The following is a 27,326-nucleotide window of genomic DNA, read 5'->3' as shown; positions in this document are numbered from 1 at the left end:
TGACTGTTTCAAAACTGTTATATTATCCTTGAGACAATTCAGTGTTTGCCCACTGCTAAGATACAATAGCCTGCTCCCATTTAAAATAAAAAAAACACACACAGTAAAAAGGTCTTAAGATAGCAAAACAAGAATATAATTTAAAAAAATTAAACACTTCAAACTCTTGACATCAATTTGCAATGTTTTGTTTTAGGGAAAACCTATTCCAAATTATGAATTCATGGACTTTTAACAGCCCAGAACAGTCTTTAGGAAAACTTTATGTTTATCTGTGACTGACAAGAGAAAACAATAATTAAGCTTCCATTTTAAACAAAGGTACTTCAGCAAAATGTCTTTCAAGAGTGGTCTTTTGAGCTACCACTCAAATACAATTTTCTGTTCCCAATTTAATCTTATCAAAAAGCCCAGTTAGCAACAGCAGATTAAGAGAAAAATGTAACAGTCGAGCAACAGAGCTACATCATTTAGTAACACCAAATTAAACCATGGACAGCAATCTTTGTTGAAGGTTAAAAGAAATACAACTGGGGGGAAATCACTGTACATTACAACTTGGAGGCTGTTAAAGTGACAAATCCAGAGACTGTACAGTGCAAGACATGCTTTTCCAGTTACAACTTCTAAACAGAAGGAGTGCAAAAGAAATTAAAGCTTTTTTTTTGTCTGAAGTCAATTTACTTATTAGGATAAGGTAAGCTAGAACACAGTATTACAGAGAGTTCTTTCCACATAACAGTAAGGTCTTTTTCTCAACACAAATTTTTAAAACTTGAACCATGCCTTATCAAGCCTGTGTATTGCAAGAACAAATAACTTTTCGTCCAACACTTAATAGACTTTTAACCTCTGAGTTGGCATCAGTAGTGTATAATCAGAAACCTACAGGCAAAAGGAACCAACCTCTGAAGTTCTGCTTTAGCTAAGAATACCTGTGCTATCTACAGGCAAGCAGAAGCAGCAATACAACTTGGCTTATATACTCTCCTGCAAAAGTGAGACAAAACAGCCTCATAAGAAAAGAAACAGCGGTGCTGAAAGCATATGCAGAGTCATGGCTAAGGGACCAAGAAACTGCTCTACAAAAAGGTGGGAGAGGCCAACGATTTAACAGCAACTCCAGGCAAATGCTTTACCAAGCTGACTAAGCAATGCATGCATCTCTCCATGCAAGATAAAAATATGGCTCCAGGTGCTTAGAAGTAGGGTATGCATTTGTGAAGAACAGACTGAAGTCCCTTGCTTGTTAAATTTACAAAAATATATATAGCCAATACTGTAAGCTTAAGAAGTCATATTTACTCGTTATGCAGACTCTCAGATGTATAAACTACTTTTCAGACATTCTAAACAAGGTCACTTGCAACAAAAAGATCAACCTTTTTTTTCTGAATGCAAGATTTTTTAAAAAAGTGGGTCTTTCAAGTGAACAGGACACCTGCTGTTTATCCATTTTTAATTTTCTAGTCAATTAAACCTGGATTTATTTAAGATGCTCATTTAATGGGAACAGATGCATAAACGTAAGTTTCACTTTAATAGTTATCTGCACAGAAAATGAAAATTAACTTTCAGAACATGATAGAGCAGGTCTGGTTAGTACAAATCTATGGCAAATTATAATGATCCTGTGCAGCAAGCCCACTCAAACAGAAGCAGGTTGGGGCTGGGTTGGGGAGTAACGTCTTAGCAACGGGAAAGTTGTTGTTCAAGTCTATGGTGTTCTGAAGAACCAGCAGCCTAAATGACACCATGCTGTGCATCGCAGCATCCAGACCAGACAACCTGCTTGGGCTACTAAAGCAGTGCGTTCCCCTGGAGGTGCCATTTATCCAAAAGTTATTTATTATTTCGAAGACGTTTCGACTTCCTAAGCGAACCTATTGATTCGGCAGCCTTCTTCCGTTTCCTAGGAGCCTCCTCGCTCGGAGCGGATCCCGAGGAATCTCCTACTGCGCTTTCCATCACCTCTCGCAGTTTGCGTTCGAGCTCAGCCAGTCGGGCATTCTGCTCCCCTATGATCTGGGTTTGCTCAAGCAGTTTCTGATCTTGGTCTTGGAGCTGCTTCTGCTGCTCTTGCACTTTGGTGCGAAGCTCTGAAATTTCGCGCCTCAGCACGGTCACGCCTGCGCCGTTGGTTCTGATTTGCTGCTGGAGCTTGGTGACCTCCTGCCTTGACGGGTTTTGTTTGGAGAAGAGCTGCATTGTAGTTAAGGCTGCTGAAGGACCTGGAACTGCAGGGAGAGGGATTTAAGTTTCCCCCCTTCTTAATTTCAGATTTTGATCCTTTTGACTCTCAACCTCGAGCATCAAGATTCGTAAAGAGAATGGGAATGTGCAAATCTACAACTATTATACAGCACAGGAGCGCATAACATTAGGCCCAGGGTCTCCATCCAGCCCTCTGGATTTCCACACCGCCCCATCCTAAAGGATTGAAATGCCACTTCTAAGGCTGAGTGAGTGGCAGTAAGAGCTATCAGCTAAAATAGGGTGGTATCTTTGGTCTTCTTGGCCTCACCCATTAGTGTCTTCAGCCCCACACACCACAGGAATGCACCCCCCCAAGAGCTGCTCTGGAATGGAATTTGGCCCTCAGTGTGAAAGAAGTTCTGCATCCCCTGTTAGAACACACAAATATAACGTAACCTAGAACAGGGTTTGAGGACAGTCATTGAATGTTCTTTGTACATTCCTGCTTAACAGGTAGAGAAGAAGAGGCTGGCTAGAGGATCTATTACTCTGGTCTACAGCCAGTAGAACAGGTTGCACTTCAAGCTAGTATTCGCCTTGTGACTATTTAGATGTTGTTTCAATGTCACATTCCAGGCCCTGTATGCTGCCCTGTAAATGTTACCCCCTGGTGGATCAGTGGTGTGTTTCTGTAAACAGCTTCTGTGAGACTCGGGCAACAGTTAAATGACACACACACACCCTGGATGTGAATTGAGACTGATCCTATGGCTCTCTCTCATGGAAATGGCTCTCTCCACTTCCTGGCAAAGTGTTAACTGTCGTCATTGCACACATGATCACCCTTCACCAATATGGCGGCACAATTTAAATGGTATCCCTGCCATGCAGGAGTACTTTGGGGGGAGTACCTTGGGTTACACGGTAAAGGGTCCTGATGAACAGTACACACCCTCCAATACTAGGGTTGTAATATTGGAAATCAAGGTATGAGAATGAGGTTGTGATAAGACTTTTATCTCCACCTAACTCCTCCTCCCTTTTCCACTGGAAGTTTTCCCTGCCCCTATGTCCTTACTGGCTACCTAACCGCCTCTATTTCCTTACTTCTGTCTTTATAATTTTCTATTATCACAGTCATTACAAAGATATTCAGAAGCCTCTGAAAACCTGCATCTTGAAAGAAGAATAAGTTGCCAAAGTAAACAATTGCAAACATACTAATTCTAACCTTTGTCATTTTCATTTTAGTGAAGAGATGCTGAGAGGTTCTCTAACGGCTGATTCTAAGTGTAAGGAGTGGATTCTTTGAAGAAAAAGCAAGCTTCACCCCAATTACATCGCTCTGCTTTTAAGATTCAGATTTAGCTTAACAGTCCCAGAGCTGTATACAAAACAGAAGACTGAAGAAAGTGTACCAGATATAGACACTGACTGAAGTAGGAGCGCATTCATTTATGAATCTTGTGAAGCTCCTTGTAGTTAAATGTGATTGCAAGTCTAAATCTTCTGAAGTTCTGCTGGCATTTCATGTGGAAAATATGAGTGATTTAGTTATAAAAGAGATGGCCTGTTGGTAGCACAGGTCATGATGCCTGCGGACAAGCAGAGTGAAGTTATCCATGGTCTTCAAAAGAACTTGAAGCACGTTAGCTTGGTAAGAATCACACTCTCTGACTGGCTGGCTGGCTTAGAATTATCTTGTAATTTCTATGTTGCTAATTTACCCTAAAGTTTTCCATTTTAATTAATGATATATAGTGTTACAACAGCTCAATATTATCTTTTATTCTGTTTATTATTTTTCATTATCTTCTGCCACTATAGATTAAGCATTCTCATTTTGAGAATAATGTATTCTATTTATTTCATCCAGTCATTTGTTAAGATTCTCTTTTTGAGGTCTCATTATTACCTAAAACCCCAATTCCCAACCTAATTTGGATAGGAGCTAAATGTGGTAATCCAAAATGTATGCTAGCAGGAACCACAGCTTGACAGGATATTAACATGCAGCAGAATATTTGCAAAACTAGCACATTAAGGAAAGCTCCCCATGTACTATCTGATGATACAGTCCCAGTTAAGGCATGATTTTGCTGAATATGTACCTCTGCTTTAACAGTTTTAGGGCATCTGCACACCCTAATGAAAACTTCAAAGTTCTTCTGTTTTATCCTACCTGAAAGCTAGAAAGCTTAACAATCACAAATTATGTTGCTCTTCACTATGTTGCTTCTGTTAATGCAGCTTTATTAATCTAGGGTGCAATCCTATGCATGTTTAGACAGAAAGAAATCCTACAACTCCCAGCATTCCCCCAGCCAGCCATGTTGGCTGGGAGAATGCTGAGACTAGTAGGAACTTTTCCTATCCAAAAATGCATAGGATTGTGCTGTTAGGTGGTTTGCCAGTATGAAGTTGCATTCATTGGTATAAAAGACATTACTAACAAAGATGCCTACAGAATAAAGGTTCTCCTTTTTTTAGACAGCATGGAATTGGATCCAAAGGACTCCTTTTATTTACAGAAGGATGTCCAATCCAGCAGAAATTCCCACAAATAGAAGGGGGAACTGGTTTCCACCAATACCCCCTGCAGTCTCCTCCCATGGTGTTCCTGAGGGGGGCCCAACCTTCCTGAGCAGACATGGAGGGCACAAAGAGAGACGGAAGTGGCAAATATTCTCCCCCCCTCCATACAAGAGAACCAAAAGCACTCTTTCCATGAGCAGAACTCTGCTCATAGGATCTCTAGGTCCAACCAATACTTTCCAGTTTAAAACATGTTATGTTCTGCTTACTGAAGTCTAATATAAGCCCATTTTTAAATGATCACATTCAGAGGAGACAAAAAGTCCCCTGAAAGTGGAGCTATTACAGAAGGGTAGCTGTGTTAGTCTTTGTTGTTGTGGAACTATGATACCGTATTTCTTCGATTCTAAGACGCGCTTTCCCCCCCATATAAACACCTCTAAAAACGGGGTACATCTTAGAATCGATGGCGTCTTAGAATTGCCTGCAAAGTGCGCTGTTATCACTCCACCCTGCTCTCGATGCCCAGGCGGCTCGAGGGCTTGTTGAGCGTGCCTAAGCGGTTCTGCGCTCACGATGTAGGCCGGGGAATGCACGTGGCCTGATTGGGGGCCTCAGCGACTATCCGCAGCTGCCCTGGGCCTATTCGTGCTCCCCGGAGCTAACCGGGCTCACACGCACGTCAATGGAGCTCCAAGCCCTAAGCGGGCCCTGCCTGCCCGCCACGAGCACAGCCAGCCGGGTTGGGCCCAGTGGGCACAGCTACGCGGCTCCGGCCAGGTCGGGCCTGGCGCGCGCCTCACCTCGTGCATGGGGCCAGGGCGGACGCCGCTGGGCTCGTGGAGGGTTGTGCGAGGCGGGCGGGCGCCGCCGGCTTCTCTGCCACAGCTGCGTCTGCTGGTTCTGCGCAGAGGAGGAGACGCAGCAGCGCCGGCCGGGAAGACGGAGGCGACTCCCGGGAGGTGAGTTGCTGGGCTGGGGTGCGGGCGGGCGGGACGTGCTCTGGGACTTGCAGCTGCGCTGTTCTCACGCGATATGTGCGGGAGAGGAGCCCGGGGCGCCTGCAGGGCAGGGGGGTTCTCTCTGCCACCGCTGTGGAGCTTCCGCTGGGCCGGGGGTGGTAGTGCAGGTGCTGCCTTCTCCTTCGTGCCTCGGGGAGTTTCCACGGCCCATCTAGCCATGCCTGGAAGAGGCCCCTCAGCACTGGCAGCTGGAGCTGGCCTGAAGGTGGGCGCCTCGCGAACGACCCCCTCCCGGTCCCCACAAGAAGTGGTGGCAGCTGGTGAAGCCTTCGGGCCCTTGCAAGTGCTTCCCGGTTGGCCCCCGCCCCCGGCAGGTATCCTTCGCCTGGCAGGGCCCACCCCACCAGGCAACGTGGGCCTGCGACGTTAGGGGTAAGTGCCTTGTTTTTGGCTTACTTGTAACCTGTCCCAGCCCTGTGGTGCCAAAACCATTGGCCCAATAAGAATTGGCCACATCTCTTTCCTTACCTGCCTGCAATCCCCTCCTCATACCCAGGCGTTGCCAGGCATGGCGGAATACTTTCCCCCCCCATATAAACATCTCTAAAAACGTGGTGCGTCTTAGAATTGACGCCGTCTTAGAACCGAAGAAATACGGTAGTTTCCTACTGACTAAATACGACGCCTCAAAGAAGTCGAAAGAGGTACCTGGAGCTGCTGCTATAAGACGTCCTGATACATCCGACCCTGGCAATTTTCTTTTTAGAATTGGAACAATCTTCTCATCAAAATATTCCATTGCCATAGAAGAAATGTCCCTTAACTCCTGAAGGACTTCATGGGCTCTCTGAGGAGCTTTGGTAGAGTTTACATACCTTAACACACGATAAATTTCATCAATTACCTAAAACGAATGGGAAAAATTGAGATATGGCTACTGGCAAGATCAAAGAGAAGCATACCTTTCTACAAGGACTTGGTTATTTAAAATAACTTTCAAATTATTCTAAAAATAATTGAAAAGTATTTTAAATGACCTAGAAAACAACTTAGGGATCAATTACAATTTTGTTTGGTTTACAGGTACAGCAAATCTGAGCAGTGGGAAACTAGCCAAATTTAATCAACATTTTTCAGTGAGTATGTTTGCATACCATATTATCAAAGCCCTAGCAACTAGGTAAACCAATGTGTTATGACAAAAGAACAGTGGTCTCAATCAAGAGTGTGCAGATAACAAACCTTTGAGACATGACTACAGTATGTCTTTAACTTCCATCAGTGGGCTCCTCAAAAGAATATTTAGAGCTTATGAATGCTATTGCTTTTATTCCATTACAATTTAATGCAACACTTTTTTGCAATTTACCTTTCCCGGAATGAAGCAGCAGAGGTTAGAATCCACATACTTCATAAACGTCATATTTAGCAGCGACAGCCTTGTTTCTACAGCAGCAAGAATATCTGCGTGGCGAGCTAGTGAGTGATTTCTCCTTTCTGATTCCCGTCTAAAAAAAAAAATCATCCAAGGCAGCCATTAAGTAAAACGGCAGAGCTGAGCAATTAGCAGGAAATGCGAAGCATTGTAAGAAGGGAGAGTACTGAAGCTTTCACCCTTACAGGAGCAAGGTCAGATTCTGCCAACAAGAAAATCTGACCCCAGAACTGATGTGTGTTATAGGAACCAAAGCAAAACAACCAGTTCCATTTATCGTTCCGGACTAAAAAAAAAAAAAAAAAAAGTAACTTCATTCCTATGATTGAATCAGCTTCTGTTTAGGCAAAACAGTTATATAATTTTTTCAAGTAATTTTCAGACATGAGTGTAATGCACAAGCAAATTGCTTGGCAAGAACCTCATTCTTCACCTACAGCCCATGTCCAGCAGCCGTAGTCCATAGGTCCCTGTTAGCCCCCGTGTCCCTCCCGGTGAGGGCTCTACTATAGTTCGCAGCCCTTAAGCCCACAATGAGCTGCAGGAATATGCTCTGAAGTTTTCCTTCTCTTCAGCACATCCTTTCGAGTGGGCAGGAGAACACGTGTGTGTCATTAAAAAAATGTTTGAGGATCAGTTCTCTTTTACTAAAGTAACATTCTAGATTCAAAGGGTGAAGAGCACAACGCTTTTCAGCTTTACATTCTGATGGCTACATCAGGAAGTTGTTTAAATGTCTCCTCCAAAAAGATGAATTAACTTGTTTTGTATCTCATTATTATTATTATTATTATTATTATTATTATTTATTTATATAGCACCATCAATGTACAGCTGGTTAGATTTCAAATTCTGCTAACTATTGTCAAGGGTCAGCAAGCTTCCAGGGCCACTCATGCGTCACCTGAGCAGAGTACGAACAGCAGTTTGATATTTCATGATACAGCATAAGAACCTGGATATAGATAACGTTGCTTAAACTAGGACAGTAAACCTGGCCAACTTCAGAACCTACAAGTAAAATATGAAAAGCTGCTGCTAATTCATTTGAACAGTGATGTTTGCCTTTGACACCAACTCCTGCTCGTATGCCATGACTGTTTATGGCCTTCTCGTAGGGCTGCAACATGTAGCTGATTAATTGGCTAATAGATTAAACACAACTAAAAGGCACCTTATTTAAAACAAAAGTACAACATATAAAGGCTACATTTAGACTCAAACAAGCCATCATTTATTGCTATGAGAAAGCACCACAGCGAGGCCTGGCCTTTCAAGCTCTCCCTCTATTTTCCTTTGCTGAACTTGAGATCCTGTGTTTGGATGAAACATGAAGTGTGGTTTAATACAAACCAGAAATGAAAGCTTCACATTTCCTTTCCTTCACAGTGAGGGAGGGTGGAGACGTGGGTCCAAGACTTGCCATGGCACATTCTTGTAACAAACCATGGGCTGTTACTTCTGATTGTGGCCAAAAATGTAGATGGCAGACACCATCTTAGAAAAGGCATCCCCGTCTGTGTGAAAGATGGAATGATTTGGCTCACATAATCACCACAGTCCACCGTGGCTTATTTAAGGGTCATTCAAACTTGGCATGGGTGGCTTGTTGGGTGGTTAACGAACCACCGCACAACAACAGGCCATGAGTTCTGGGTGTTTTGTTCACCACCCCAACAAGCCACCTGGACTGGATTCGGACTACACAGGAAACCACAGCCAATGAGAATATTTATGAAAATCCGGCTGCCATATGTAGGGTGGTTAACAAGCCACCATGACTTAAAGGAGGTTCGCTTGGCACCTACATTATATGCTTTTAGACGCCAGGTGAAGACCTTTTTATTCTCCCAACATTTTAACAATCTATAAATACATTTTAACATGGTGTTTTAAATTTGTAATTTTGCATTGCTGCTGTTTTTATCTGGTTGAGCTTTTTTATTGTATTTTATATTATGGTTTTATACTGTTGTTTTATATTATGAATGGTTTTAATTTTTGTGAACCGCCCAGAGAGCTCCGGCTATTGGGCGGTATAGAAATGTAATAAATAAATAAATAAATAAATAAAATAAAATAAATAAATGACTGATTAACCACTCTCGCGTTGTGTGAACCAGCCCAATGCCTTTTCTTAGATGAAGCTTGGTTGGTTGCCAGCTAAATAAGCACTCAAATCTTCCCCAGCTAAATAAGCACTCAACAGCTTTTCCTTCAGACAAGATTTTCCTGAGCTGCACCCTAATTCCTCAGGAACAGATGCTGCACGCCTGTCTTTCTCTGCCTCTTCCTTATTATTTTGGCTTGTAGGAGCATTGAGATATTTCAGGGACTACTTGCTGAAGTTCGCTCTGATCAGACATAAAATAGGAAACTAGCTTGGTTTGCTCATAAAATTATTATGTTTGGTATATAAAATTTAAAAGTATAGTTTACTCAGACAATAAGTACAAATTTGCTAAGTTTACTTTTAAATGTTTTTAATTTTATTGATTTTATGATTAAACCAAGTTAAAATACATTTTATCTTCCTAAAGTAACACAGAGATTTTAGATCCATAAAGAGCACTAAAAAAAAAAATGAGTACTGCATATTTTCTCCGTGTTTCCTGAAATTCCCACCCATGGGGGAAACTTCTTTTTTCCATGGCTTCAAAATTTCTCAAAATTGTACATCTCTAGGGGATTTTTTGACAGGGGAGAAAGAGGGCTGAGGAGTGTGAAGCTGATGAGGGGGAAAGGAAAAAATGTTGCTTGGATCCAGTGGAGCTGTCCTAATGAGGTGGAAGCTGTGATCGGATGAAGGAAGCAGCAGTGGAGTTTGGAGGCGGAGTGGTACAGTCTGTGTGATGGGAGTCAGAAATGGCTGTGGGGAGCAGGGGATCTGAAACCTGCCATACAGAACGTCATCTCACTGAGGCACAATGGGAACACTATCGCACTGATGGGGACTTAGTCAACTGAAGTGTCATTACATTTTAAAAAGAGGACTATGGCATAGTGAAAGTGTCTTAAATTGAAGCTATTTATTTATATTGAAGCTATTCATTCACTCATTCATTATATAAAGTTTTTTTTTTAATCCAGAAACATCTTGCACTGGTTTCAAACTGTAATATGACAAGCTTGGACCTGTCATATTACAGTAGATCCACTGAAATCAGAAGCATTTAAAATCGTAAGGCAGGCAAGTCTGATTTCAATGGGTGTATGCCAAGTATAAGCATGTACAGATCCAAGCCTGGGTTTATAATGCAGTATAGATCACAACCACCCACATATCACTGTTGGAGCATTTCTTTGTATCTCCTCTGAAGGCGAGGCAGGAACTAACAAAGTAGAAAATAGCAATGTAGGCCAAGCAGAAGGCTCCATCGTCAGAATGTTCTAGGTTTGGATTGTCACACACAGCAGTAATAAGGCACACATAGAAGGCAGGGCATCCTTCATGCTGCTTCATTACTGCCATAAATCCTTCTGGCATAAGATGGGGATACTTTCTTCATCCTTTAAATAGTGATTCACAAGCTATTATAAGATAATTGTCTTTGTGTAATCTTCTACATACAGATACACCCAAGAATAATATTTTTGATCTTCAGCTGTGGTGAGTGCATACCTTGGAAGCTGTGCTTTAACCTGTTTCTGGCACAAGTTATGGTATCTTTCCACTTTGAGAAATCCCTGATTCAGCATTCTCTGGCAGACCAAGTCCATTCGCTTACAAACCTACATTGAAAATACAAAAACAAAACTTAAAACATCTGTCATAGTTAAGAAGCTGTAGGCCACCTTCATGATGTAAAGCATTCCAAGGCTACATAGCAATTTGAAATGGGTCTGACAGTGAAAACACCACTCAAAATCATTTCTTCCAAAGCTCCAGTCTTCCATCTCATCACACATAATTTTGAGAAAGGTGAGCTGAAATTCAAAGTGCAATCTTGACAGGTACCTACCAGCTTCTTGCTAAAATCCTTCTCTGTGATGCTTCACAGAGGCTGACATTTTCAAGATACTGAGCATGCATTTCTCACCATAGGGAGAAAATTGGGCTTTTAAAGCTACAGGGAAATTACGCCTACACTATAAAAATACGAATAAAATGATACATAAAGCTTATTAAATACATTTTAAATCTTATTCTTCACAATACTTCTGTGGTTAGGTAAGACTTTCTTGAGGGTTCATGTCTTCTCACATGATTTTTCTGGTAGTTCCAGAAGTCTAATGAAGCTAATTATATGCAAATACATATTTAAGACCAAATGGCTGCTTTTTCCAGGGCAGCCATGGGGAATCTCCAGCCGTTCCAGTCTGTGAAGAGCTTTCAGACAGAAACACTCTCTTCTGGAGACCCCACTCCCTTAACTTTGATATTGGGGCACTGGGATGAAAATCTGGATTTCTCTGCAACTCATATGAGTTGCAGAAAGGTCCCAATTTTCATCCCCAATGTGCCACGATAGGGGTTAAGACTGGGAGCTTTCTGCTGTGGAGAGATCCTGATCTTGACCTCCATTGGGGTAATTAGGCAGGGAGGCTTCAATGCCACAACAGGGATAAAAATGCCCGCCTTGTTGGCTGATCTGCACGGATCAGCTGAGAGAGACAGATCAGGGAATGGTGTCTGTGTGTGTAAATGTGGAGTGCATCACGCTGACAGTAGCTCCTGACAGATGTGGAGAATCTGTAAATGGTTCTCCATGCCTTTGCTAGCAGAAAGAGAGAATATTTAGGAGTTAGAGAGGTAACAGAACAAGAGATGAGTGAGCAGGGGAGAACTATGTGGTGTAGTGGCTGGAGTGTTGGACTGGGACTCGGGAGATCCAAGTTCTAATCCCCACTCAGCCATGAAGCTCACTGGGTGACTTTGGGCCAATCACTGACTCTTTACTTAACCTATCTCAAAGGGTTGTTATAAGGATAAAATGGGAGGAGAAGGATCATGTAACCCACTTTACCTTCTTTGCAAGAGGAAAAGAGGAGGGATATAAATACAGTAAGTAATAAACTAAACTGTAAAATACAATTATATTGCTTGGGCTCTCTCTTTACTGGCTCTGCTTCTATTAAAACTTTCTCTTGTTTGTCTGAAGATAATAATGTAAGAAGAGCAAAGCTGGATCAGGCCAAGGGTCCATCTAGTCCAGCATTCTGTTACACAGCGGCCAACCAGCTGACCACAGAAAACCCACATCGGTCAGATGCACCATAGCACGCTCCTGGTCACGTTCCCCAGCATCTGGTATACCGAGGCATAGTACCTCTGATATTGGAGGTAGCATATAGCCATCAGGACTAGTAGCCATTGATAGCTTTATCTTCTATGAATTTGTCCAATCCCTTTTAAAACCATTCAATTTGGTTGTAGTGAATTCCATAGTTTCATATGACCCCGGTCCTATCAAGAAAGAGAGAAAAATATTTCCCTATCTACTTTTTCCACATCATACATAATTTTGTAAATCTCTATCATGTCTCCCTTTATTCATCCTTTTTCCTAAGCTCCAGCATCTTGATCACTTTAGTTGTCCTTTTCCCAACTCCGCAGTGTATTTCTTAGGTGTGGTTACCAGAACTGTACACAGTATTCCAAGTGTGGTCTCACACTTGGAATACTGTATGGTACTGGCAGTTTCATTTTTTATTCCTTTACTAATTATGTCTAACATGGAATTTGCCTTTTTCACAGCAGCCACACTGTGACAGCTTCTCTACATTTAACACACACCCTTACTGTTTTCTGCTTCCGTTTTCATTCTGGTATTACAATCAGTTCAATTACATGGGCGGCCATGTAGTTTGGATTGAATATGTTCAATGTGCATCACTTTACACTTGTTTACATTGAATGGCATTTGCCATTTTGATGCCCTTTCTCACAGTTTGCAGAGATCCCTTGGAGCTCTACACAATCCCTTCTTTTGTTTTAACCTCTTTTTCACAATGCTTTTTTGTTTTAACAAAAAACAAAATAAAAATGGAGTTATCAGCAAACTTAGCTACCTCCCTGCTCACTTCTAATTCCAGATCATAAGAACAAGTTGAAAAGCAGTGTTCCCAAGACAGATCCTTGTGGGACTTCACTGTTTACAACCCTCCATTGGGAGAACTGACCATTTATTCCTACTCTCTGCTTTCTGTTCCTTAGCTAGTTAACGATCCATAAGAGGACCTCTCCTCTTATTCCACAGCTGCAAAGTTCCCTCATGAGTCTCTGGTGAGGGACTTATTCAAAAGCCTTTTGGAAGTCTTGGTAAACAGGGTCTACTGGGTCACCCCTGTTCATTTATTTATTGACATTCTTGAGAACTCTTAAGATGGGCTTAAGAGGATGTGGCAGGCTTTGAAATTATGTAGGCCAAATTACATGTCGCCTTCTTTGCAAGATATATCAATAAGCTTGAGTCATTTCTTCATTTCCACCATTTTATGGATAATTTATTTTAATGGATTAGTTGATCATGTTGGAGAAGCATTGAAAGCACTTGAAATTGGGCATGTATTTCTCTAATGGCAACCCCACCCATGCCAAACCATTTCTGAAACTGAGACAATTCAAGAGCCGTTTGTGACAAGACATGAAGAAGTCCCACTGGTCATGTGTAGCCCCTACACAAAGCAGTCCCTTGTATCCTAACCCAAAAGGCAACTTAACCTTCTTTGGAAGCCTTGCTGCCTCTCTGAAAAATGTAAACATTACAACATTTTTACTTTACATTGCTCTTTCTTTTATCGCTTCAGTAGTATGGGTAAAAAATTGAGGTCAAACTAGTTTCAGTTGGGATTAAAACACTTTTTGGAACTGAAGACTGAAAGTAACCAGAGGGAGCAATCCTATAGACCTTAGATAGCATTGGGGTGGGTGGGGCACATAGAATCTTTCAGATTCCTGGATATAAGGTTAGAGGCAGCACTCTGACCTTGGAGCCATGAAACTGCACTCCCCGCCGCTGGGCAGCCAGCGTGCAGAGAACCACATTGACCACTTTTTTGAGGTCACTTTTAGATAAAGGGGATATTTATGTTGGAGGGGAGGGGACTGGATAGGCTGGCTTATGAAGTATCCCCAGGACTCTCCAGTCTCCTTTCCTCCCCCTCCGCAGGGCCACAGCTAGATGCGCAAAAAAAATTCCTTCTAGTGAAAATGCAGAGCAGGAGGAGTACAAAGGTGAACATCGCCTCCACTGCTCCCCCACTGTGTATTGGATTCCCGTAAGCCCCCGAGTTAGGAGGCTTACGAACATTGGGATAGGATTGTGCCCTAAATCAATTAAGATACAAGCTCTGATGTAAAAACGGGACTAGAAATTCTATGAGGGGTTGGGAACCTTTAGAGCACCACATATGGTTTAATAATGTGCAAACACAGCTCATTTCTAATCTCAGTTGGAAATCTGGCATGTGAAGGGTAAAATTTGAGTTATACCCATCTGAAAAGTTATCTAAAGCCTTCACAGTATTGCAAGCCCTTTTTGCCCACCCAAAACCTATTTGCTATGGAAGAGGTTGGTTAGCAGAATCAAGACTTTAGAAATTAAAAGCCGATGTAATATTACAGTTTCGCGTGTTACAAATTTCACTGTTTACAGAGGAAGTTCATTGGGGCTGGAAGACCAAAGAAAAGCGTGGGTACATTGAGGCTAATTTGTAAGCAAGGAAAATGTGAGATTTTAGAAAGCATTTATTGCTTACATGGCACACACCTGAAAGCCAGGAGACCTAACTTGCCACTTCTATACTTCCAAGAAATGTTTTAACTCTTCTTTTAAACTGGAGGGTTTTTTTAAAAAAAATCTATAATCGTTTTTATTATACGTTCATCCCACTTTTCAGGCAAATATCTTCTAAAGAGGGTTATAAACTATCAAGAATTGCGAGGCAGGCTCTGCCCTTGGTCTTGCATACTAAAAATGCAGGATACACAAGGGAAAGAGAGAGGAAGGAAAAGGCAAGAGGGGAGAGATCAAAGACAATGCCAGAACAAAGTGCTACTCAGCTGGGACAAGCTGACCTGCCCACACAGGTATGCTTGCTTGAATAGAGGTGGTGTAGCGATGTGGTGGCAGAAATTGGACAGGTTCCTTCCCTTCTCTTTCGTAGTCCCAGAGCAGAGTCCTTTCTGACAGGAAAGGAGGAAAGCAAACTCTCTGCAGCTGCTCCTTCTCAAGCCAATGGCTGAAACCAGGGTGGTCTTCCCCTTGCCATGGGGAAAGGAAAGACAAGTTCTTCTTGGGTGTGCGTGTGTGTGTGAGAGCGACCTTTCAGTGACTATTGCTACTGGTCAAAGGAACAGAGTATGCTTCCCCTCTTTCCTTTCATTAGAAATAGTGGATTTCTGATTGTTCTTTGTTCTACAAATTTAACTACAAATATTCTATTTTCTCCACCCATTCACTGCCTACCCCCTCACAACCTTAGGGCCCTTTCTACACCTAAGGGTGATCCCATGAGGGATCGTCCCTGCCTGCTCCCGGAATCCCCTGTGTGGCATTTGGATGCACAGGAATGATCCCGGGATATAGGGCTGGTGTAGACATGCCCTAGGTTGTGCAGGTATGCTTTCCCCTTTGAAGGCAACAGATGCTAGAACTAAAACTCTTCTGTTAGAATTAATGAAGCACAGATTCCCCAAGCTCTCAGTGATACAAAGCTACTGGAAACTAATGGAGGGTGGGGGAGCTGAACCTCTGTTTTGGTCAGATTTTTAAAAGAATGTAGAGAGACTAGAGAAGATTACGAAGAAAGCAGAGTTGAACAAAGAGTTACAATGCCATTCACATGAGGCAAGACTGAAGAAACTGGTTCTGTTTATCCTAAAGAAAAGCTGAAAACAAACATCAGCAGAAAGGTTTGGGGTGGGTGGGTGTATCTGGAGGAATCAAGAAAGTTCTTTGCAAGCAGAAAACAAAGGCATGTTGCCTCTCCTGTCCCAGCCACCTACACAGCAAGGAGAACAGCTGACCTTCCAAACAGACAGCAAATAATAAATAAAATAAAAACTAGATCAAACCTTTTATTATTCTGATTATCCCTGTGCAGTTCAGGGTGGCTAATGGAAAAAAAGGCAGCAAAAACAAAAACATGTTCTTAGCTGTGTAATCAAAACAGCTGCTGAGGGAAGCTGTGCAATTTCCATCACCAGCCATTTCAAAAGAAGGAGCAAGGTTCTTGAAAGACACTCGACATTCCGTGGTCTTGAGCAGCGCCCAGCCCCAGCCCTTGCCACTCCTATATTTGTTGCCGTGGCAAAGCAATCTGTGGTATGCCACTGACATTTGATAGAGGCCTAAAAATAAGGTGCGCACCTTGTTTTAAAGCTACATTTAGCCACTGTTGCAATCCGCCGTTGAATTCCGGCTGCAAACCACCAATTGTTTGGACAACCCACTCCGAGCAAGACCTAAAGTCATTGAAGGTGCAATTGTATGAATGTTTAGACAAAAAAAGGCCTATAATTCCCAGCATGCTCCAGTCAGCCACAGTTTTTATTTTATTTTTCCTACATTGCTGAAACAATTTTCTAAGATCTAACAGGAAGACAAACACACTCTCAATGTTATTAATTTTTTACCTGAAAACAAAGGATCCAACAACATGCTTCTGAAACAGATGACAGCATTTGTATCTGAAATGTATACTCAAATACTAGAAGTTTAAATTTTAATGCATCATCAGTGCTGCATATTCTACAAATCAAAGCAGGTTTTGGCAAAATACGTAGTGTAAAGCAGGAGTAAGCAACCTGGGAAACTCTGGAGGGCAATTTCAACCTGCTACCCGCCCCTGGAGTATGCACTGCTGCTGTATGCTGGTGAATTTTGGCAACAGCAAAACAACTGTGGTTTGCAGTCAAAATTCAGTGGCAGATTGCAACAGTGGCCTAAAAAGGCTAAATATAGCTTTAAAACAAGGTGCGTGCCTTCTTTTAATTTGGCTTTTTTAGGCCACTATCAAATGTCAGTGGCAAACCAGAGATAGTTTTGCCGTTATGACAAATACAGACGTGGAGATGCTCACTGCAGGCCAGAGGCAGGAGGCTGTTTGTTGTTCGCCCAAGCTGTTAAGTCTCTGATCTTGGAGTCTCCAATTAAATTTGTTACTTTATCCCCTCCTGATCTTTCCCCACCACAAACCCATGGGGAGATGGAAAGTAGAAGGGAAGACAATTGCACTAAAGAGAGTCACAGCATAATTTTCTTGCTGCTTTGCAGATTGGAAAAAAACTATCTATAGCCTAAAAATTCATTGCTATGTAATCTCAGGATTACAGCTATAAACTTCCAGAACTTCAAGACTATAGTTTGCAGGAAATTGTGGGAAATCATGGGTCAATTAATCCACAAATTGTGGGGATGCATGCCATGCCGGGGCTGCACACTAACTGCTTCCTGTTTGTGTTAACAACCCCTGAATGCCAGATTCGAAGGTTGTTTCCTTGATGACCAAGCACGGGCACTGGTTAAACAACCCTAAGTTAACCCATGGCTTGTTCTTAGGTTTACTTGGGGTTGTTTAATCCACAAACAACTGCAAGTGTCTCTGCTCAGACATTTGTTGCATTTATGTTCTGCCTTTTTTCCTCCAAGGAACCCAAGGCGGCGTACATAATCCTCCTCCTCTCTATTTTTATCCTCACAACAACAACCCTGTGAGGTATGTTGGGCTGAGAGTTTGTGCCTGGCCCAAAGTCACCCAGTGGGTTTCCATGGCCGAGTGGGGACTAGAACCCGGATCTCCCAACTCCCAGTCCAACACTTTAGCCACTGCACCACACATCATGGAAGCAACCTTCAAAGGTGGCATTTGAGGACTGTTAATGCAAACAGGAAGTGACTTAGGTGCTATGCACATCCTCACAATTTTGTGGGTGTCAGGATCAGGTCTGTTCTCCCTAGTGTAGGGGAAGGGGTTTCAGGCTATCAGTCAGAATCAGATTCTGAACCAGAAGAAGCAGGACTAGAAATTTACCAGCCAACACACGAAGTGGGGGAGGAGATTTTCCCTGGCTCTTCAGGAGCCAGGGATGAATGTTCACGGACTTTATCTGAGAGAATGCCAGAAACTCAGAGTCTATAGAAACTCAGATTTACTCAGAGGGGGAAGGGATTTCAGAGTTGACCGATCCCAGATTCCACCGCAGTGTCAAGCAGGCAGATCTGAAAGCAGGGGAGAGGCAATGAGCTTGGCTAGCTTCTTACCAAAAACTTCTTCAGAAGAATCCTCCCTGAAGCAAAAGCAGCAATTGTCCCTTTTGTTGAAAGGACAATTGCCTAGTTTAATCAGCCAAGTTTAAGCCTAGAGGAAAGTTCCTATCGTTTACACTCCCCTTCAGGTGCAAATAGATGTTTATTTGCTGAATAAAGTATTGTGGATTACTTGGCAGACCTCTTTATTGTTTCACATCATAGCGGGAGGGCTGGGAAACACAACAGCGGGTTAATTAAACCACAAGGTCTATAAGTCTCTCAAGAGAACTCTAGTAATAACTCCTTCCTTCCCTCTCCCCCTATTTAGATAGCTATAACATCCTCTGTCCCATTGTAGAGTTGTATTGGTCAACTACTTAATGTCAAGATTCACCACGCACTAAATTTCAGTAGTTCCTTGATGGATAGATTGTATAGCAAATGGTAGTCCTCTGACATCTAGTGGCAAAACAGAAAACTGCAGCTACAAGTCAAGTTCCAGCTTGTAGACATAAACAAGATCTATGAGACCAATGCTATTATTCATTCATAAACAATTTAGTGCCAGAATGAATAGAGGGGAAGCCAAGTTTGCAGACAAATGGCCAAACTTTCAGAGAGGTAAATAATAAATAAAAACAGAAGATCTTCATAAGTCTTTTTCCAAACTGGAATAACAAAATGGCAACAAAATGGCAGATGAGTTCATCTAAAAACAGGGAAAGTGATGCATGTTGGGCCAAAGGAAAAACAACTGCTGAAGCCAAGGGGGGTCTTTTGGGGGATTATGGGGGGTGGGGTGGCAGGGGGGAAGACTCATGGTAACGCTTAAAAGCCTAGTTTTCATTGTATTTAAGGTTGCACTACTAAAACAAAAGGATATTTTTAAGAGTATTTGGCATGTTTATTTTAAAATGACAGCAAAATATCTGTAATTCCTGAGAAATAATCACATGTGGTCTTAAACAGTATTATTTATTTATTTATTTATTACATTTTTATACCGCCCAATAGCCGAAGCTCTCTGGGTGGTTCACAGTACCCCTGCTACAGCTATACAGAAAAGATCTTGAGACCATAGAAGAAAGGTCACTGAAGATGCTGACTCAGTATGCTACAACTGGGTGGGTGGGGTGGGGTGGGGTGGGGTGGGGTATGGCCCAAAGACAATGTTGGGAATTATTAGGAAAGATATTAAAAAGACAGCAAGAATCATAATGCCATTACAACAATATGGGGTGCACCCACATTTGGAATGTTCTGTGGAAAGGGTACCAAAGAACAAGAAAAGGAACCCAAAGTAAATCTGAGTAATGTAATCACATTCTCAAAGAATTCCAGAACAGTGGTGGTGTTCATCTGTTAAAGCCAAAACCAACCAATATATTATGGTCTGAACTGTCCTAAGCTATATACCCTGCATCAACAAATGCACAAAGTAGTCATGCACTTGGTGAAGTAGGCTATTGCTAATGGAAAGTTGAGGCAGAATACATTTCAGGCTTTATATGACCCAAGAGGCCCATGAATGACATGAAGAGTGTGAAGGGGGGGGGAATCACTCTAAGGCCTTAGCTAGACCTAAGGGTTATCTCAGGCAAACGGAGGGGTCATCCCTGCCTGCTCCCGGGATCCCCTGTGTGTCATCTGGATGCACAGGGATGATCCCGGGACAATCCCGGAATATAGGCCTGGTCTAGCCATGGCCTAAATATGTGGGGATGATCCATTGACACTAACAAGGCGGCAGCAAGTACAATTTGGCAAGGAAACATGTCAGGCAATGCATAGCTTATGGAGTTTATTGCCACAGGATGTTGGCACCTTTACCAGTGCCATCACTTTTTAAGAAGGAATGAATTCAATGAATTAGGTATTGACTATGATAGTGAGAAACGGAATCTAAATGGCAGTATACCTTTGATTACCAGATGAACTTCCCCAGAACAACCAAATGCTGAAGGTAAGAATGCTGGGCTAGATGGACTTTGGATTTGACGCTGCAGAGTCAATTTTATTCTGTTATCCTACCTTCATTACTTATATTTAAGACACATATTTTCACTCCATCTATTCTTGAGTGATCCCTCCCTTTTACCTTCCTCCCTAGCATGTCTGGTCTTTGATTAGATTGTAAGCCTAAAGGAAGGGCCTGATTCTCTTGGGCTGCAATCCTATGCTCACTTACCGAGAGTAAGCATCACTCAACAGAATGGGTCTTACTTCTAAGTAAATATGCGTAGGATTGCACTACCGATTTTCTTAACACAGCACAATTGGTTTTAGGTGCTTTAAGTTAAAATGTAGTAAAGTCATTGTCCAAATCCCTGGAGAAGACACTTTATATAGTTATATTAGCACAGCATGATATTGCTATCATTTTGAGAAGGGCTGAACAGAGTGATGTCGAGATTGTGGAAAGTCTACCTCAACATCAAGTTTAATGCAAATTTCCTTGTCCCACTGTCTTCTTATTTCCAGTTTCTCCTACCTTAATGAGTAATTGAGACAAACTTCAAATACCAACCCCTAAAATAGCCAACTGGCACCAATATCTAAAAACGCCCAGCTTGATATGTTTAGACATTTCCCAGGCAATAAGCCTGAAAAGCAACCAACGCTGTGAAAAAGAAAGTAAGAATTCTTACTTATAATGTCATATATAAAGATACAGATTGGTTTAAACAGGTTTCAATAAGAAAAAACTGTTTAGATTTTTTTTAAAAAATCCTTGTCAGTGCCACTGTATACGATGCCAAGTCCTCCCAGGCTATTGTTTCCACTCCAATGTCAGGAAGAAGAAGGTTCTACTGGAAATCGGCCAACATAAATGTAAGTCAATAATAGCCAGGGGTGGGCAGGCCGAGAAGGCTGTACTCTTCATGGCAAGTATGAAAGACTGAAAAAGAAGAGGTTAGCTGACTTTGCAACCTAGAGATACTATGAATGCTTCAGCATTGCAGGAATTTCTGGGGATGAAATATCTTGTCCTCATATTCTACTGACTTCCTCCTTTGCAGTTTTCATGGGTACAAAAGGAGCTGAACTTGACTGCTGAGGCAAGTGACAACCCTTCTGACTCCAAAAGGCAGAGAGAGGATGGGAGAGAAAGAGAGCACACGTGTGTCTACCAAGCAAAGGTGCCAGCTGGCTACATTTCCACTAGCCTTTAACACCACATAATGTCAGATCCACACATAGCCCAACATGGCAGCATCAAGTTCTAGGCCTCTCTAGCCTTCCTTTTCCTTGAATGCTCCCTGGTGAAGGACAATTGCTACTTCAGGCAAGTGGCAAACTGCAAACTTGCATTAACTGCTTTGATCTAGGACAGGTAAGACTGCCACTTCTTCCTCCAGGACTGATTAGCATTTGAACAATGGACTTCCCAGCTTTAACCATTATGCCATACCAGCTCTCAGAATGAAGTGTGAGGAGAAAACAGGGATGTATTAATTTGGCTGAACTTGGCAGCATAACAATATTTGTAATAGTCACCATGTCTCAAATTTTTGTTTCCTGCTATTAAGTATAGCAACTCCTATCCCTTGAATGGAGCCAGTCAGCCAGACGTCATTTTGAAGGAGGTACTCTATGTTGCAAATGTTTTGCTGTCAGTTTACTCCTATAGTGAAGTATACTAGAGACTCCTCTTTTGTTCAAAAGAATTACATTTTTAATCACCTCATATTTGTGGACTCCTGGAGGAAATATTCTTCCCAAATGGTAAAAACCAAAAGGGTCTTCACCATTTATTTATAATCTCTTGCCATGATGTCTGAAAGGCAGAAGGCTGAAGAAGACTAGCCCATGCTTTCAAATATCATCTTTGCAACCATAAAAACCAGAAACTGGATTTGGTGTTTTTTTTTAATTGGAAGTCTAGTCACTTTGGAAACTAGATCCTGGAGCTTTTCAGGTACTGATTGGAGAATGCTCACAGTTCTGTATTTCTATACTAGAATTCACATCTAGTGAGTTCTGCTTCAGCTAATTTAAAAATAAAATCAGTTTTAATGTGCATCTGAACGTGCGTCATACAGATAGCTTTTTCCTGTCCTTATTACAGCTTGGAGAACTATTCAGGGGCATTTTATAAAAAATAATTTCAAGGATAAAGGCATGTTTTATTCAGTTGTCCTAAAGCAGTAAGCAAAACAATATCTGAAATGGCCTTCAAGTTTTTTCAAAAGGCCTCTATTCTGATACTGGGCATGTCCCCAGCTGGATGGGGAACCATGTCCCGCACACGAAGTCCTTCCATCTGATCCAGCAACTAGACTGGGCATGCAAGACTTTTCATACAGTTTGTAATTGTACTAATCAGGGGGTAGGTTTCACTCCTTCCTGTGATAGCACTTTAAGCTTTTCGAAAAGGATTTGTGGATGCAGCCCTTGTTTCCCCCCCCCCCCCCTTACACCTGTGCACTTCTGTGGATTAGGCTGGTTCACTTTCTGGAAAGTCTAAGCATAGATATTTGGAGGTCAGTATACGGAGCAAGCTCAGGATGATGGCTTCTGAATACTTTCAAACTGAAGTGGTCTGAGCAAGCGCTTCACTAGAAAATTGTGCCAAAACCTGCTACTGTAAACTAACAGGATTAGCATGGCTGGCAACCATTGTGCTCAAACAGTGTCAAATTGTTGTGCTAGATAATAATGTCACCTTTTCTTCCACAACCTGCCTAAAGCTACCTGTTCTGAAAAGATTATAGTGTCAGGGTCTGGATTTATTCCCAGTATCCTTCTATTGTGCTCTTCCAGAATAGCCTTGGGGTTTACAAACATAGAATGACTTTGCATTACTTGAGGTTTGTCATGACCTAAGGCAAAATTCTACCATGTAATTTGTTTTTATTAACATTTATTTTATTTAAAATATTTATAGCCTGCCTTTCCACAAAAGTGCTCATGACTCTTATGTGATCACCTCCTCCGTTTCCTAAGTGATCCTACAGTTATCAGCTTTCCTCAGCTATTCAAAAAGGAAAAAAGTGGTAAAAATCATGCAAGTCTTCATACTCCCCAAAATACGGCATGTTCTTCTAGTCAAACACTCCAGCTTCCATTAACCAAAACCGCCATCTCAGAGGAGAGAAATGTACAATTTCTAGGATCTACTTTAGGCATGCCCCATCTCGTGGCATTCTGGTATTTTCAAATTGCTTCAAAAGGGATGTACAATGGAGGACAGTTGTTCAAAGCCTGTAAACCATTGGGTGAATGAAACTAGCCTCATCGCTCTGTGGATTCCAGGAGATAACTATCAAGTGATGAACAAGTGAGTGCAATTAACAAGGCATCTTAAAGATATAGTATTGTGATATCTCCTCTTCTTGAGCTACATTTATAAAGAAGTGAATCCAAAGAAAATGATTGGGATCAGGAGGGTAATAGCTTTCAGGTTTATTTTTATATATCTATCTGTTTGATAACCACTGTTATGCATGCTGCTGTGGGTATTAAGATGAAAATCAGAACTCTGAACAGGAAAAAAACAACCCAGAGCAGAACACCTGCTGCTATTCTATCATGTATTCATTTTTCTGATGAGAAGCTGCCTGGACACAAAGGGAGCCATCCTATGCATGTTTAGATAGAAAAAAGTCCTACGATAGCCAGCATTCTCCAGCCAGCTTGTCTGGCAAGGGCATGCTGGGAGTTGTAGGACTTTTTCCTGTCTAAACATGAATTATGATTGCACCTTAAGCGACAAATATCATATGCAGGTTATGCTTTAATGATAGGAATATAATCTTCTGCACTTTGATAGAAGGGAGTCCCAAAATTTTATCTCAGTTTTTGTAACTTAATAGCATGATCTGAATCTTCTGGATAAGATATGGGTAGGTGGACAGAATCATGGCCAACAGTGAAAATGTGTTGCCCGTATAAGACAGTGGTGCCCAGTGTTACACGAATGCAAGGTCTTTAAAACAGTATTTTGCTCTTCCAGAAAATGGAGAGATGAAGAAATGATAATCTTAGGCATCCTCATACATACTGTTCACAGAATCAATTCCATCTTGTACTGGAGAGACACTGTGCCCCCAAAACACGTTTAAATTCTGTCACCAACTGCGCAGACAATAGGAATGGATTGTACCAGGCACAAATACATCATACCAGGGGAACAACAAACAACTGGGCCTGCACAAGGTGTCTGCCCCTGACAAATGAGACAGCACAAATTTTAGGAAAGGAAACAAACTGGATGACTGTAGGATATTGAACCGTTTAGCCAGCTGATCTAAGTTTATCAGATTTTCATGGCATACTATGAATACAGTTAACACTCTTGAGATACTGAAACAGGAAGGGATTTTACTAGACCTTGTGTCAATTGCTAGGTACTCAGTGAAAATGGGTAGAGTGTGTTTGGTTGCTTAGCTACATTGGTTTGACTCCTGCTGTACATAAACACTTACATTAGCTGGTCAAAAGAAGAGAGGGTTTGGCACCTGCTTTACAAAATCAACTAGAGGCCCATTGTAACTTCCTTACAATGATTTAATAGTTTACCCAAGCTAGTTGTTAAATATCACAGTGAAGAAGTGGCTATCACAACAGTAGTTTTTAGCAGCCTTTCTTTAGCAAAGAAATTGAGCATCCAGATACATCAATACTAATAAAGATATTTAAGGTAATCCCAGCTGCAATACTAAATTTGCTTATGTGGGAGTAAGGCCCACTGAACAGAGTGAAACTTGGTTCAGAGTAAACATGCAGAGGGTTGGGCTGCATGTTAGACAACATCCCTTCCCCCCTCCAAAGATCAAAGGAATGATGCCCATGTGACAAAAGCATGGTGCCCATTTTCTCTTCTAATCCAGTGTTTGGACCAGGTGACATTATGGATGTCTACTAAGATATGGCACACATGTATCTATTTTTTTCAAAGGGCTGCAATACTGTTGATGCAGAAGCAACAGACAATGCAAACTGAAAGATGGAAATATCCTTCACAGCTTGACCAATTTCAACACCTTTACAAAGCTTTAGTTATTTTTGTGAACCGCCCAGAAAGCTTCAGCTATTGGATGGTATAGAAACGCAATAAATAAATAAAATCATGTGCTTTCACATAACATGCGCAGCAAGAGCACACAGCCGCACATATTTTCCAACAATTTTTGAAATGTTTGATATAAAGACATCATGGCAATATTTTAGCTTTCATTTATCAGCTAGCCTTATAATGTGTGTGAACATAAACAGCCACATTACTTTAGGAGGAGGATATAAGTCTTAAAGTATTACATTTCTACTTCTTTATTTTCAAATGCTAGAACAGCCTTCCGCAACCTGGCAGTGATCAAAATCCTCCATAATCACCCAGCCAGCGTGGGAATTGTAGTCCAACATATCTGGAGGTTGCTAAGTTGGAGAAGGCTGCTCTAGAAAAACTGACTGAATTCAGGCTTCTTGTTCCTTTACCAGAAAGCCACGTTAAGAGATGCTCCTATTATTCCACACATTTGCCACTACACCCCATTAATGCTATCCATCAGATGTATTTTCTGTGCCTAGATCAGCATTCCTCAAACTGGTATTCTCCAGCTGGGTTGAACTACAACTCCCAAGATAGCCAGCCAGGCTGGCCTAGATGAATTTGAGATCTTCACAGAGTATATACAACTGTCTCCAACTCCTTGGAATATTAATGGCATAAATTACAACATTTCCCCTTCCACACACTTAAAAAGCACTAGAGAAATTATATATAGTCCCAAGGCATATATTATCTATACCCTGTCACTGTGCATAGTGGAGCAAATTAACTGTTTAGGAGGAACCATATCCAAATAGAGGAGCAGTTCTGGAGACAATGCTATAAAGAGATATCATGATCTGAAATAGAAACCTGCAAATGAAAATTAAAATATAGAAAGCACCGTGAGCAGGGTAAAGGAAACAGTCCTACAAAGATGATGAACATATGGTTGCAGAGACCTCATTCCCACTGTTAACCCATCAAATTTCAATCCTTGCAGAAAGGTTAGCAGAACCGAGGCAACAGAGCTCTGTCGCAAAGGGGCTGCGACATGTGGCGCTCCTCTTTTACTCCTCCTCGCCAAACTCGGATCCTCCCCGACGAAAAAGTGGGCGCTTGATTAGAAAAGACGACTTCGAGGAAAAGGAGTCTAGAGGTCATCCCGTTAGACCACCAGCAGCTACACAACACTGGGATGTCATTTCCCCCACCACCACCACTTTTCCCGCTTGCATTGATTCCGGGCCACTTCCAACACAGTGGACAGAGAACAGCCAGTGAGGGAAGAAAGGAGTTTGGCTGAAGGGACAATCCGGATTCCGATTCGGTTTTGCCCCAAGTGGAAATACTTGTAATACCGGGCCGAGGGGTGGGGGGATGGAAAGCGAGGCTAACAGATGTTTCTCTTTCCCAATGTGCCCCCAGCGCCGCCCCTAATCCAACCCCAGACGGAGCCACCTCTTCTTCCACCTCGCTAGCCCCTTCCCCTCCTTTCTCCTCCTCCTCCCACCCCTCCACGACGACCCGGCCCCTCACCAGGCGGAGCTGGCTCGTCTCGTCGTAGGACAGGAAGCCGAGGATGCTCTCGATGGCCACGATGGGCAGCCCCACCAGGGTGTTGCTCTGCGGGAGCTGCTCCAGGGCTTGCGCTTCCCCACGGGGCTGGGGCAGAGGCGGAGGCGAGAGCCGTGCGGAGTCCATGGCGCCTCCTTCCCCCTCCGTCAGGAGCCGCTCAGCCGCCGCTACCGCCGCCATCTTGGGGCCTTTCCCCTTCCTCGGCTCCGGGAGGAGGCACTTCCTGCGGCGACGTTCCCGCCTCCTTCTCCGGCAGGACACTTAAAGAGACAGGCGCTCCTCGCTTAGGGTCTCGTTCTCGCTTCCTTTCCCTCTCGGGAGCTGGGAGATGGCTTGCTTGGCATACTTCCTGCTTAGCAGTCCCAGCCATGCTCTCTGCAAGCTCATTCCCGACGGGTTTGGGTTGGTTGTGATTACTTAGGAGCTTGTTTTCA

General features: G+C 42.4%; 1 protein-coding gene across 1 annotated transcript; it reads right to left on the bottom strand.

Moving 5' to 3' along the window:
* FBXO28 (F-box protein 28) lies at positions 1-27,095 on the bottom strand. Its single transcript, XM_063124113.1, has 5 exons — positions 26,854-27,095; positions 10,751-10,860; positions 7,063-7,201; positions 6,402-6,597; positions 1-2,237 (listed from the first exon to the last, which is right to left on the bottom strand). The coding sequence occupies exons 1-5, from the start codon at positions 27,070-27,072 to the stop codon at positions 1,843-1,845; spliced, it is 1,059 nt and encodes a 352-aa protein (XP_062980183.1). The 5' UTR covers positions 27,073-27,095; the 3' UTR covers positions 1-1,842.
* Between the last annotated feature and the right edge of the window lie 231 nt (positions 27,096-27,326).

This window comes from Elgaria multicarinata, chromosome 4 (assembly GCF_023053635.1).
Source record: "Elgaria multicarinata webbii isolate HBS135686 ecotype San Diego chromosome 4, rElgMul1.1.pri, whole genome shotgun sequence".
Taxonomy (NCBI): domain Eukaryota; kingdom Metazoa; phylum Chordata; class Lepidosauria; order Squamata; family Anguidae; genus Elgaria; species Elgaria multicarinata.
Note: the sequence above shows the minus strand (reverse complement) of the source record. Positions and strands in the feature narration are given on the sequence as shown.